At 39.6% G+C, this 13,397-nt stretch overlaps 3 protein-coding genes across 3 annotated transcripts; all 3 read left to right on the top strand.

Annotated features, from left to right (window-relative positions):
* The first annotated feature begins 3,214 nt into the window (after positions 1 to 3,214).
* LOC105445631 (D(2) dopamine receptor-like) lies at positions 3,215 to 4,494 on the top strand. The gene has a single exon (XM_030988147.1). It carries the CDS (start codon positions 3,215 to 3,217, stop codon positions 4,232 to 4,234), a length of 1,020 nt encoding a protein of 339 aa, XP_030844007.1. The 3' UTR covers positions 4,235 to 4,494.
* Positions 4,495 to 5,056: 562 nt separating this feature from the next.
* Positions 5,057 to 8,110, top strand: LOC105445630 (D(2) dopamine receptor A-like). Its single transcript, XM_030988599.1, has one exon. The coding sequence runs from the start codon at positions 6,683 to 6,685 to the stop codon at positions 7,703 to 7,705; it is 1,023 nt and encodes a 340-aa protein (XP_030844459.1). The 5' UTR covers positions 5,057 to 6,682; the 3' UTR covers positions 7,706 to 8,110.
* A 605-nt stretch (positions 8,111 to 8,715) lies between these two features.
* On the top strand, positions 8,716 to 11,671 carry LOC105445629 (histamine H4 receptor-like). The gene has a single exon (XM_030988598.1). It carries the CDS (start codon positions 10,293 to 10,295, stop codon positions 11,316 to 11,318), a length of 1,026 nt encoding a protein of 341 aa, XP_030844458.1. The 5' UTR covers positions 8,716 to 10,292; the 3' UTR covers positions 11,319 to 11,671.
* Positions 11,672 to 13,397: the final 1,726 nt, after the last annotated feature.

Genomic DNA, 13,397 nt, shown 5'->3' with positions numbered 1-13,397 from the left:
TTAGGGCGGAGCTTAGCAGGTTTGAGAAAATTATTTAAAAAAATTATTTTAACAATATATGAAAGATATTTAGATGTTGTAGTAACAAAATATGAGTTGTATGCAGCCCTGCACTTTGACAGGAGTCAACTTATATTTGGATTTCACCCGACCTTTATAAACAAAAATAGGCTTAAATATCTTAGTAGCAATTAGTCTTCAGCATGTACAGCACTCCCGCAGGCCCTGTGTCTCAGCTTTTAGCCATAATTAAGGTTGAATATTTCACTATAACATCTGAAGGAGCACGTGTGCATGCATTCCCCATAGCCCTTTTGATGTCGCGCTTCTGGTAGCAAAGACATCCCTCCCCCTCGTTTGTATATTACTATATATTTTGTTCAGATTTTAATTATATCAACTTGTGGGATTGAACACCCAGGGGGTGTTTCATCAACTAAAATCGAAATCAATGTTAGGCCCTTAAAATAGATCGGATCGATTTGATGGTTAAGTATAACACCCCCTGGTCATCATCACTTTTTTCATCTAAGGGTCCATTAGTATTCACAATACCATTTGTGGCAAAATGTGCGTCATTGAATTGAATATTTTGTTTGCCTTCATATTACGGAGATGGCTCCCTGGCGCAACCAACGCCACAAATGTCAACCCAAATTGGCCTTATGCTCTATATTACAACACGAAAGCAGGGGCGATTCAAGGATTTTGTAAAAGAGGGGCGCAATATAGCTAGGGTTTTCTACCATGCCACACAGGTATTAAGGTAAGCCACTTGGGTTTTAAAATGGGGGAGGGGGCACGGCCCTGTTATGCTCCTCTTAAAGAGGCCAGTGCTCGTAATCTAGCAATCCAGAAGCTAATAATCATCAATTGTAAAGCGTCGTCTCGATTACGCTTTGACGCAAATTGCGAAATTTCAAGGGGCTTACAAATATTGGTCCGTCTCTTTTTAATTACTGGCTTACGCTTCTTCCTCAAATATCGAATTTACTTATTCTAGATTTTATGAGCGATTGAGAGCGAAGTGATATATAACAAACAAAAGAAAGATTCATTAAAAATAAATGGTAGATAACATATTTTAGAAAATTATGTAAGAAATTTGGACATATATCAATGCCTATATACAAAGAAAGATTCATTAAAATTAAATGGTAGATAACATATTTTAGACAATTATGTAAGAAATTTGGACATATATCAGTGCCTATGCACTCCAAGAAAAAAAGGGTGCAAAAAAGGGTGCAAAATAAGAGTGTGCACCCTTAACATAAAAATGCACCCTATTGAAGGAAAAGGGGTTCAAAAAAGGGTGCAATATAAGATTTTGCACCCTCCCCACAAAAATGAACCCTATCGACCAAAAAAGGGTGCAAAATAAAAGTTTGCATATTGCATGCATATTCATGATTACTTTCCACATGTTCACATAAAGATACATTTATCATGATTTGTTAAGTAAATTATGACAATGCACATCAATTTTGTGATTTGTATTTTCCTTTGGCAATCATTAACCAATACATTATTTTGTCTGATCATGTTACAATTACATTCACGTTTTAGCAATAAATATATTGATTATATGACTACTAACCAAGAAACATCATGCATGTTTAATATGTATTTGTGTACGAGGAAATTTTACCAGTATTCCTCGATGATGGGTGCAGGATTGCACCTTTTAAAGGGTGCAGGATAGAACCCTCTAAAGTTGCTGCTATTGCATCGGTTTGCACCCCTAATGGAGCAGGATTGAACCATTAAGGGTACTAACATGTCTCCTAAAAGGTGCCTCTGGCACCCTCTTAAAGGGTGCAGGATTGAACCCATAAAGGTGCTGCTAGTGTTGCATCGGTTTGAACCCCTAAAGGTGCAGGAATGAACCATAAAGAGTGCTATTTCACCTAAAAGGTTCAATCTGGCACCCTTTTAATGGGTGCAGGATTGCACCTTTAAAAAGGGTGCAGGATTTAACCCCTAAAGTTGCTGCTATTGTTGCATCGGTTTGCACCCCTAAAGGTGCATACTTGCACCATTTTTTCTTAGTGTGTAGGTGAGGTGACAGTCGACAGTCTCTCTCTCTCTCTCTCTCTCTCTCTCTCTTTAAATCTCGCTGTCCCTCTGTTCTCTCTCTCTCTCTCTCTCTCTCTCTCTTCTTTCTTATCTCCCCTCTCTCTTTGTCTAAATATGTCTAGACACGTCCTCAGTTACAAGTGTTTTCTTTCAGCTTGAAGTGGTATCTGTTATTGCTTATCTTGCTTGTCGTGACAAGGTGGATGATTACCGTCTCATCACTCAAAAACGAGAAAAAGAATATTAAATCACGTGCACGATGACAGTTTAATTTGTCACGTCAAGTTGACAGAGCGAAGTGAACGAGGAAAAAAGATAGACAAAAACGAAGGGCGTTGGTCCATGGAGCGTCGCCAGTCCGTTAAGATGAATGAAAAAGGATGGATGTACTCGAATCCTCAGGTATGGACGCATGAAGTATGGCGGCCAGAGCTTCATCAATTTCATATCAGTCAGTCAAAAAAGACCGACTCTAGACGAACATTAGCCCGAACCAAAATATTACCTTATCACGAATGGCAAATTATTATGTCGGTTTCGACTCGGTCTGATGGGTGACTTGCCCGCCTTGTTATACGTGTGGATCGGTATACTATGGCGGTTGCTGTGTAATCGCTTACATTGTGTTATTATTCTTAACTACGATTTAACTTCCATCTACGTTTGAATCACTTGAAACTAACTCAACTACTTACTAAACCTGATACGTGAGTAATACACCATATGTTCGACCTTCAAGCTTTTGGAATTATCTTTTCTTCATCAAGTCTCACTTTTGCTTCATGGGTGTCATCGGTGCTTATTTCACTAACGATGTTCTAAACTTGGATCAGAATTCATTCTTTACAAGAAAATAAGTTCAGGGGGTTCTCAAAGGCCACTGGACGTGGCTTCTGGTATTGTCCAAACTCTCACGATGGATCTTCGTTACATTATGTTGATCAAGGATACATGCATTTTCTTCATGAAGAATCATTATAACTTGACAAAAGAATTCCTGAGGTAATATACACAAAAGTGTACCTCTTTGCGATTTACCCCACTCTCTACAAGAATCCAGTTCCATCTGAACGTTCACAGGACGTTGCCGTAGACTCTGGAATTGTCACATGCCCAAATTTCATAGCCGACAATGATGGATCATTACAATCTTACCACAGATATACCTGAAGTACAACAGGATATATCCTATGTTCGCTATGTGTTGGTCAGTGTCTTCTTTCTGCCGTGTGCTATTGTCATTTTTGTCGGAAACACCTTTGTCCTGTTGGCGTACAAGAGGGACAAACGGATCCGGAGAAATACAACCAACGCCTATATTCTCAACCTTGCTGTGGCTGACATTCTTGTGAGTGTTGTCATGGCAATTTATGTTCCAGTATATCTTACAGGCACTTGGAAGTTTGGCGGGGCGTCTTGTGTCGTCTTATGGGTACTGGACTACACAGCGACGGACATGTCTGTAATGACGATCATCGTCATCAGCGTCGACAGATACCTTATGGTACACAATTCCCTACGACATCGATCGAGACAATCACACAAGAAGGTAGCCATCATTTGCAGTATCCTCTGGATAACCTGTCTAGCTGCCCATTCGACTCTAGCCTTCACCTACTCCTCAATGACAGGATTCATGCATGATGAGAACAGAATTGCCGGGTGTGAGCTTGGGTATGGACATAGTCTGGTCGTCCTTGTTTTGATGTTCTTGGTGGAGTTCCTGGTTCCTGCTATATGCGTCTTCACCCTGAATCTCACAGTGTATTTTTGTTTGAAGAGACGATCCAACATGCTCCAAACCAGGCAAGGTCGATCCCACCTGTCAACTGCAGTTCCTCTTAATGATAGAGCATCCCAGACAACTTCCTGGGAAAACGATGGCATGCGGATTCATGGAAGCGCATCAGGTTCTCAACACCAAAAAGCGGCAAGATTCTTGGCATTGATTCTGATTGTCTTCATAATTTGTTGGTTGCCCTACTATATCAACGAATGCTATGCATTTTTATATTGCTCTGGCGTCCATACGAAAGCGCTTACCGACCTAGTGTCATACATTATGTGGATAAATTCCGCAATAAATCCATTCTTGTACGCTTTCACCAACGTCTTCTTCAAGGAGAATTTTAAGCAGTTTTTGAGATGCAAGTGAAGACAAACGAGTTTGAAGAAAGTAGACTCTCTTTTCAGTTCAAATCACAAACAAAGATGCAGAGAGCATTCGTTTCTCTATGGTAAAAGTATAGACATACATTTTACAATATTGTATTCAGCTTTGTTTTCATAAGCTTTGTTTATAATGTTATTTATGTCTTCAATATTTGGACTTATTATAGTGTGTAAATATTTTGTATGCATTGTTTTAATTGTCCAGGGCCCTCTGGGATAGCACTTTATAAACTGAGAAGGAAAACCTGCTTAAAAACAAATGCACAACCCCACTCAGTTATACCGGAAGGAGGGACACGTGGGTCACATTGATTCAGGTTGCTTTTCCCCTCCCAGGCACAAGTGAAGCCAAATACTTAATAATGATTACAATTATTCCAAAGATCGGTTATTCTTGGTTATTCATAAAAATGAATAGAGTTAGTAATTCCGAAAATTGTACATGGTTCCATTTCATTTTTTGAATTATATGAACCCTGTTTAATTTCGGATTACGTAACCTCATAGTGACGAACCCTCGATCGGAACTGCGAACCTTTGGGTTTAGCATTCGGACCTAACTTCGGGAGCGAACCTTCGGCAGTATCAACCTCCAGAAGAAAAAAAAAAGTTATTACAAGCCTACGTCACTTGTGCTGAAAGTTTTGGGGCTAAGTCATGAAACTCTCCCTTTGGCAAGGAGCTGTTGATGGGGGGGGGGGGGGGTGTTTAGGGTTTATTTGCATTCATTTTCTACATGTGCCTCTTGTAAATGGGGGGGGGGGGTACGACAAATTATAAAGATGAGGGCACAGCCCGGTTATGCCTCTCCTCTATAAAGACACCAGCGTTCGTAATCTAGTAATCCAGAATTAGCTAATAATCTTTCATCGTAAAACGTCGCCTCGATTACGCTCTGACGCAAATTGCGAAATGATAAAGTGTTTACAAATATTGGTCTGTCTCTTTTTAATTACTTCTTCGCCCAGGTTTTTTTTTAATGTGGCGATTCATGCTCGAAGTTCAAATTTACTCAATCTAGATTTTGAAAGCGATCGAGAGCAAAGCGAGTTGCAGTAATTAAAATGACAATTTATTATTGTAAACAAATGGTAGATATCTTATCAATGATTTTTGTTATTTGTCATCGAAAAAAGGCTTCGTGAAACGCCCCCACTGGTCATTTAATAAGGAGATGAAGTGACAGAAAAGCGATCAAATTAGCCGAGGGTGGCTTTTCGAGAGGATCCTCTGCGGACGTAATCACATTTATTCGTTTCATCCGAGTAATTTATTAAACAAGTTAAGACATCCTTACGATTGGAAGACAGGAGTGAAACGTCATCATGGTCACACTCGAGCTCATGTCTGCAACGGCTGATTGATATCCGACTAGCCTGACGCTTGGCGCTTCGTTGTACTTGCCACACGGGCACCCGAACACAGGCTGAAGAAACAATCTTCCTCGAAGAGCCATGAATCGTTTAATTTTGGGTCGGCATGAAATCGGTTTTGGCTGTGTGACTGAAATATGGCGGCCAGCACTTCATTTATATATGATGTCAGTCTAAGGAGAATTACACTAGACGAACATTAACCAGAACTAAAAAATTACCTTATCACAAATGGCAAACTATTATGTCGGTTTGGACTCGGTTTGATGGGCGACTGATCATGTACGGGGTACATTTGGGCAATCAGAACTCGTTGATACGAATTATTTAACGAAGGCTACAGTTTGGAGCCTCCCTTGATGGCCCACCTTGTGAATAGGTTTATGTTGGCGGTTGCTGTGCGCTGATATTATGTTATTATTCTTAACTAGGAATAGACCAACGATTTAATTTCCATTTACGAGTGAATCATTGGAAATTATTTAACTACTTACTGAACCTGATACATGATCCTCGATACTTTCGACATTCAAGCTTTGCAAATTAAAAAAAAGTGGTATCTTTTGCCGGGGACATTTCTAATTCTTCACTAATTCTTCAGCCTAAGGAATGCATCACATTTGAACATCATCGTGACGCAGCTCATATAATTTGATTTGGATAGAGAACTGCACATCTTCACCAAGCGTTCACATCAGATCCACTCTGTACAAGAAAATAAGTTCAGTGTGTTCTCAAAGGCCTCTGCATGGACGCGGCTGCTGGTATTGTCCAAACTCTCTCTAGCATCGTTATATTATGTTGATCAAGGATACACGCAAGTACCTCAACACTCCAATAACTGTATCTCAACACCACGTAATACCTCCACCCTTTACGAGATATCCTTAAAACCTGATAAAAGAATTCCTGAGGTAATGTAAACCCAATTATATACACAGAAGTGTACCTCTTTACAATTTACCCCACTATCTACGAGGGTCCAGTTCCTTCTGAACGTTCACAGGACGTTGCTGTAGACTCTGGAATTGTCACATGCCCAGACCCCATACCCTACAATGATGGATCATTACAATCTTACCACAGATATACCTGAAGTACAACAGGATATATCCTATGTTCGCTATGTGTTGGTCAGTGTCTTTTTTCTGCCGTGTGCCATTGTCATTTTTGTCGAAAACACCTTTGTCCTGTTGGCGTACAAGAGGGACAAACGGATCCGGAGAAATACAACCAACGCCTATATTCTCAACCTTGCTGTGTCCGACCTTCTTGTGAGTGTTGTCATGGCAATTTATGTTCCAGTATATCTTACAGGCACTTGGAAGTTTGGCGGGGCGTCTTGTGTCGTATTATGGGTACTGGACTACACAGCGACGGACATGTCTGTAATGACGATCATCGTCATCAGCGTCGACAGATACCTTATGGTACACAATTCCCTACGACATCGATCGAGACAATCACACAAGAAGGTAGCCATCATTTGCAGTATCCTCTGGATAACCTGTCTAGCTGCCCATTCGACTCTAGCCTTCACCTACTCCTCAATGACAGGATTCATGCATGATGAGAACAGAATTGCCGGGTGTGAGCTTGGGTATGGACATAGTCCGGTCGTCCTTGTTTTGATGTTCTTGGTGGAGTTCCTGGTTCCTGCTATATGCGTCTTCGCCCTGAATCTCACAGTGTATTTTCGTTTGAAGAGACGATCCAACATGCTCCAAACCAGGCAAAGTCGATCCCACCTGTCAACTGCAGTTCCTCTTAATGATAGAGCATCCCAGACAACTTCCTGGGAAAACGATGGCATGCGGATTCATGGAAGCGCATCAGGTTCTCAACACCAAAAAGCGGCAAGGTTTTTGGCATTGCTTCTGATTGTCTTCATATTTTGCTGGTTGCCCTTCTATATCAACGAATGCTATGCATTTTTATATTGCTCTGGCGTCCATAACGAAGCGCTTACCGACCTAGTGTCATACATTATGTGGATAAATTCCGCAATAAATCCATTCTTGTACGCTTTCACCAACGTCTTCTTCAAGGAGAATTTTAAGCAGTTTTTGAAATGCAAGTGAAGACAAACGAGTTTGACGAAAGTAGACTCTCTTTTCAGTTCAAATCACAAACAAAGATGCAGAGAGCATTCGTTTCTCTATGGTAAAAGTATAAACATACATTTTACAATATTGTATTCAGCTTTGTTTTCATAACCTTTGTTTATAATGTTATTTATGTCTTCAATATTTGTACTTATTCTAGTGTGTAAATATTTTGTATGCATTGTTTTTATTGTGCAGGGCCCACATGGATAGCACTTTATAAACTGAGAAGGAAAACCTGCCTAATAACAACTGCACAACCCCAATCAGTTATACCGGAAGGAGAGACCCGTGGGTCATATTGATTCAGGTTGCTTTTCCCCTTCCAGGCACAAGTGAAGCCAAATACTTAATAACAATTAATAATTATTCCAAAGATCGGTTAATCTTGGTTATTCATACAAAATAAATAGAGTTAGTAATTCCGAAAATTGTACATGTTCCATTTCATTTTTTGAATTATATGAGCCCTATTTAATTTCGGATTACGTAACCTCATAGTGACGAACCCTCGATCGGAACTGCGAACCTTTGGGTTTAGCATTCGGACCTAACTTCGGGAGCGAACCTTTGGCAGTATCAACCTCCAGAAGAAGCAAAAAGTTATTACAAGCCTACGTCACTTGTGCTGAAAGTTTTTGGGCAAAGTCATGAAACTCACCTTGGCAAGGAGCTTCTATTTTTTATTGGGGTGTTCAGGGTTTATTTGCATTCATTTTCTACATGTGCCTCTCGTAAATGGGGGGGGGGGGGGGGGGTACGACAAATTATAAAGATGAGGGCACAGCCCGGTTATGCCTCTCCTATTTAAAGACACCAGCGTTCGTAATCTAGTAATCCAGAAGCTAATAATCTTCAATCGTAAAACGTCGCCTCGATTACGCTCTGACGCAAATTGCGAAATGTTAAAGTGCTTACAAATATTGGTACGTCTCCTTTTAATTACTTCTTCGCCCAGGTTTTTTTTAATGTGACGATTCATGCTCGAAGTTCAAATTTACTCAATTTAGATTTTGAAAGCGATCGAGAGCAAAGCGAGTTGCAGAATAATTAAAATGACAATTTATTATTGTAAACAAATGGTAGATATTTTATCAATGATTTTTGTCATTTGTCATCGAAAAAAGGCTTTGTGAATCGCCCCCACTGGTCATTTAATAAGGGGATGAAGTGACAGAAAAGTGATCAAATTAGCCGAGGGTGGCTTTTAGAGATGATCCCCTGCGGACGTAATCACATTTGTTCGTTTCATCCAAGTAATTTATTAAACAAGTTAAGCCATCCTTACGATTGGAAGACAGGAGTGAAACGTCATCATGGTCACACTCGAGCTCATGTCTGCAACGGCTGATTGATATCCGACTAGCCTGACGCTGGGCGCTTCGTTGAACTTGCCACACGCATTCAGGCACCCGAACACAGGCTGAAGAAACAATATGCCTCGAAGAGCAGTCAGCTTAAGGAGAACGATCCTAGACGAAACATTAACCAGAACTAAAAGATTAGCTTATCACAAATGGCAAATTATTATGTCGGTTTGGACTCGGTTTGATGGGCGACTGATCATGTACGGGGTACATTAGGGCAATCAGGACTCGTTGATGCGAATTATTTAACGAAGGCTACGGTTTGGAGCCTCTCTTGAAAACAAACTGCACATGGCCCACCTTGTGAATAGGTTTATGTTGGCGGTTGCTGTACGCTGATATTATGTTATTTTTCTTAACTAGGAATAGACCAACGATTTAACCTTCAATTTACGAGTGAATCATTGGAAATTATTCAACTACTTACTGAACCTGATACATGATCCTCGAGACTTTCGACATTCAAGCTTTGCAAATTGCAAAGTGGTATATCTTTTCCCGGGGACATTTGTAATTCTTCACCGAGTCTCACTTTTGCTCCATGAGTGTCATTGGTGCTTATTATTAACCATAAGTTCTATTATTGGATCAAATATTTTGCTATCCTTATCATTCATGTTTGACAGATGGAAAGGGTGACATGTGCCTCAGCCTCAGGAATGAATCACATTTGAACATCGCCGTGACGCAGTTCATATAATTTGATTTGGATAGAGAACTGCACATCTTCAGCAAGTGTTCACATTAGATTTCACTCGTTACCAGAAAACAAGTTTAGTGTGTTCTCAAAGGTCACTGGACGCGGCTGCTGGGATTTTCCAAACTCTTATGATGAATCTTCGTTACATACTTTGATCAAGGATACACGCACGTACCTCAACACGCCTATAACTGTACCTCAGCACCACGGTTTTACTTTCACCCTTTACGAGAAGTCAGGGTTTTTCTTTACCCTGAACATTCACAGCTTGTCGCCTTCTATATATTTTCGTGACAAAATTACTTTATGAGGAATCATTATAATCGGACAAAAGAATTCCTGAAGTAATGTAATCCCATAACTGATGATAATATACTCAGAAGTGTATATCTTTGCGATTTACCCCACTCTCTACAGGGATCATTTGCTTCTGAATGTTCACAGGGCGTTGCTGTAGACTCTAGAATTGCCTCATGCCCAAATTGCATATCCGACAATGATGGATTCTTACAATACTACCACAGGTATATCTGAAGTACAACATGATATATCATATGTTCGCTATGTGTTGGTCAGTGTCTTCTTTCTGCCGTGTGCCATTGTCATTTTTGTCGGAAACACCTTTGTCCTGTTGGCGTACAAGAGGGACAAACGGATCCGGAGAAATACAACCAACGCCTATATTCTCAACCTTGCTGTGGCCGACCTTCTTGTGAGTGTCGTCATGGCAATTCATTTTCCTTTATATCTTACAGGTAAGTGGGAGTTTGGCGGGGCGTCTTGTATCATCTTCATGGTGCTGGACTACACAGTGACGGACATGTCTGTAATGACGATCATCGCCATCAGCGTCGACAGGTACCTTATGGTGCACAATTCCCTTCGGCATCTATCGAGACAATCCCACAAGAGGGTAGCCATCATTTGCAGTATCCTCTGGATAATCTGTCTAGCTACCCAGTCGACTCTAGCCTTCACCTACTCATCAAGGACAGGATTCGTGCATGATGAGAACAGAATAGCCACATGCGACATTGGGTACGGAAAGAATCTGGGCGTCATCATTATGATGTTCTTGGTGGAGTTCCTGGTTCCTGCCATATGCGTCTTCGCCCTGAATCTCAAAGTGTATTATCGTTTGAAGAGACGTACCGACATGCTCCAAACCAGGCAAGGTCGAGACCACCTAGTATCATATGCAGCTCCCCTGGATGATAGAGCGTCTCAGACGACCTTCTCGGAAAACAATTACATGCGGATTCATGGAAGCGCATCAGGTTCTCAACACCAAAAAGCGGCAAGATTCTTGGCATTGCTTCTGATTGTCTTCACAATATGCTGGTTGCCCTACTATATCAACGATTGCTATACGTATTTCCATCTATCCGGTGCTCGTAATGAAGCGCTTACCCATCTCGTGGTATTCATTCTGTGGATGAATTCTGCCATAAATCCATTCTTGTACGCTTTCACCAACGTCTTCTTCAAGGAGAATTTCAAGCAGTTTCTGAGATGCAAGTAATTAAAGACAACGAGTTTGGTTAAAAAAAAGACTCTCTTTTTAGTTCAAATCACAGACAAATTTAATATGCAGAGATTATTGGTTTCTTCATGATAAAAGAATGAACTTACGCTCCACAATATTGTATTCATATTTTGTCTTAAGTTATTCATCTTTGTTTTCATAACCTTTGTTTCTAATGAGTGCGCGTGTGTGTAATTGGGTTTTTACAGACGTCTATCGATCAGATATGATTATTTACGTCTGCTATGTTTGTTTGACTTCAATTTGTTCTTATGAAGTATACAGACAGTGGCGGTACAAGGCTGGGGGCTTAGGGGCACGGCCCCCACCCCTGGCAAAAAAAAAGTTTAAAAATGATGTTAACCACATTTTTCCTGTTTTTTTTTTTTTTTACTGCTCAAGGGGGTGTTGAGTTTTATATAAAAAAAAAAGTAGTGCTCGCTACTTTATGGCTCAAGGCATGGGCACACAGAATATTTGTTAATGTTGGGGACCGGGGGGAATTCAATTAATTATTGATATTTTATTGCATTTTCTTTTTTTTTAAGCCCCCGCTGCGTACAGTCATGGTTCAGTGGCAAAGCAATGTGCTACATTAGTGCCCTTTTGCGGGGCATTAATCCTCATTACTGTCATTTATTACTTAAGGTCGTAGGTCCCCTAGTTGATAAGCATTGTAGCATGCTTTAGCAGTCACGCAAAACAAACAATGGCAAATTAGTATTCAATAAAATCTGAAAATGTATACTATTATCTAGATCTATTAGGAATAAATCATTGTCAAAACAATTTCATAAATTAGGGTAAAAAAAATATTCCAACTATATGAGCGACAGTGTTTAAAGGTAGCAGCTGAATCATTCCTACCCTTTCCGGGTTTTGTACTTTAATAAGTATGAGAGAAATCAATTTGTCCAGATTTATGTTTCTTGAAAATGTGACAAACGAAATAAAGCTTAAATCTAACCATGTTAAACAAAAAACCTCATTCAAACAGTCCACCTTTCATTCTAAGATTTACGGAAAAAGAAAAGAAAAAAGTTTATAAGTGTATAATTTGTTTGTTAACTGTATGGATGATCTATTGAAAGAGCAAAATTTAATGTTAAAAAAGTGATAAATCCAGCTCCCCTCATTATTTTCACATTAAATAACACCAGTTTTGAGTGGGACTATAAATTACACTAACGTGATATAAAATTGTGCTGTTTTCTACTTGTACTTTGTTACTAGGTGAACCAAAAAGTATATGCTTACCACCATCATAAATTCCGAAGATGGGTCGAAATCCCGATTAAGTAACTAAATGAATGAGTAACTTGAGTGACGGTGTCTGTTTATTATCGATAAAATGTCTATAATGATAAATCCCGGTAACAAATATACAATATAGATATCATTCTGTATTAAAGGGAATTGGTAACAGTGTTAAGATGAGAGAAAATGGTGCTAATGTAGTGACTTCAATGCTAGATGTACAATTAAAGATAATCTGAAAGGTTGAGTGAAAACAGACCATTATTAATGATACAAGTTGGGAAAATTGATTTGATCGAGTCCTCAATGCTCCCAACTTTATTATTAACATTTAGTTACATTTTAGGTGTCACTGAATGCTTTTTAAAAAGCCTGCCTTATGTTTTTTTTTTCATGTACAAATGGATAGGAGAATTTACTGTTAGAGGGTGTTGCACATTGACGCCTTAAAAAAAACCACATAAATATCTTTGTGGTTTGATAATTGTTTCAGGAATGTTTGCATGTTAGAGTGTTAGTACAGTAAAAGGAATTTAATAAGTAACATTTCATGCTTAAATTACGCAGTTTTTTCATCAACCTTCAACAATGTTACCGAGTCGAGTCACTTTCGTGGGCCTTCTTGCCAATGTATGCTCTGTTTAATCAATTCTTGCTTAACTGACGCTTCGTATGTCTGGAAGTGTATTGCAAGTATCTGATATTGTGTCAATACCTCGCATACATGTATTTGAAGTTAATTGGAACAGCAGCAGCTCATTTCAGCACTGCATTATTTCTGACTCTGTCAGTGACTGATTGATGGTTGTTGCCTGCGCT

Source organism: Strongylocentrotus purpuratus, unplaced genomic scaffold (genome assembly GCF_000002235.5).
Source record: "Strongylocentrotus purpuratus isolate Spur 01 unplaced genomic scaffold, Spur_5.0 spur5_scaffold_17, whole genome shotgun sequence".
Taxonomy (NCBI): domain Eukaryota; kingdom Metazoa; phylum Echinodermata; class Echinoidea; order Camarodonta; family Strongylocentrotidae; genus Strongylocentrotus; species Strongylocentrotus purpuratus.
This window is presented reverse-complemented; position numbering and strand designations above follow the sequence as displayed.

What these genes read in the sequence shown, in the direction of transcription:
- LOC105445629 (XM_030988598.1), top strand. Translation starts at nt 10,293, where the DNA reads ATGATGGATTCTTACAATACTACCACAGGTATATCTGAAGTACAACAT.
- LOC105445631 (XM_030988147.1), top strand. Translation starts at nt 3,215, where the DNA reads ATGGATCATTACAATCTTACCACAGATATACCTGAAGTACAACAGGAT.
- LOC105445630 (XM_030988599.1), top strand. Translation starts at nt 6,683, where the DNA reads ATGATGGATCATTACAATCTTACCACAGATATACCTGAAGTACAACAG.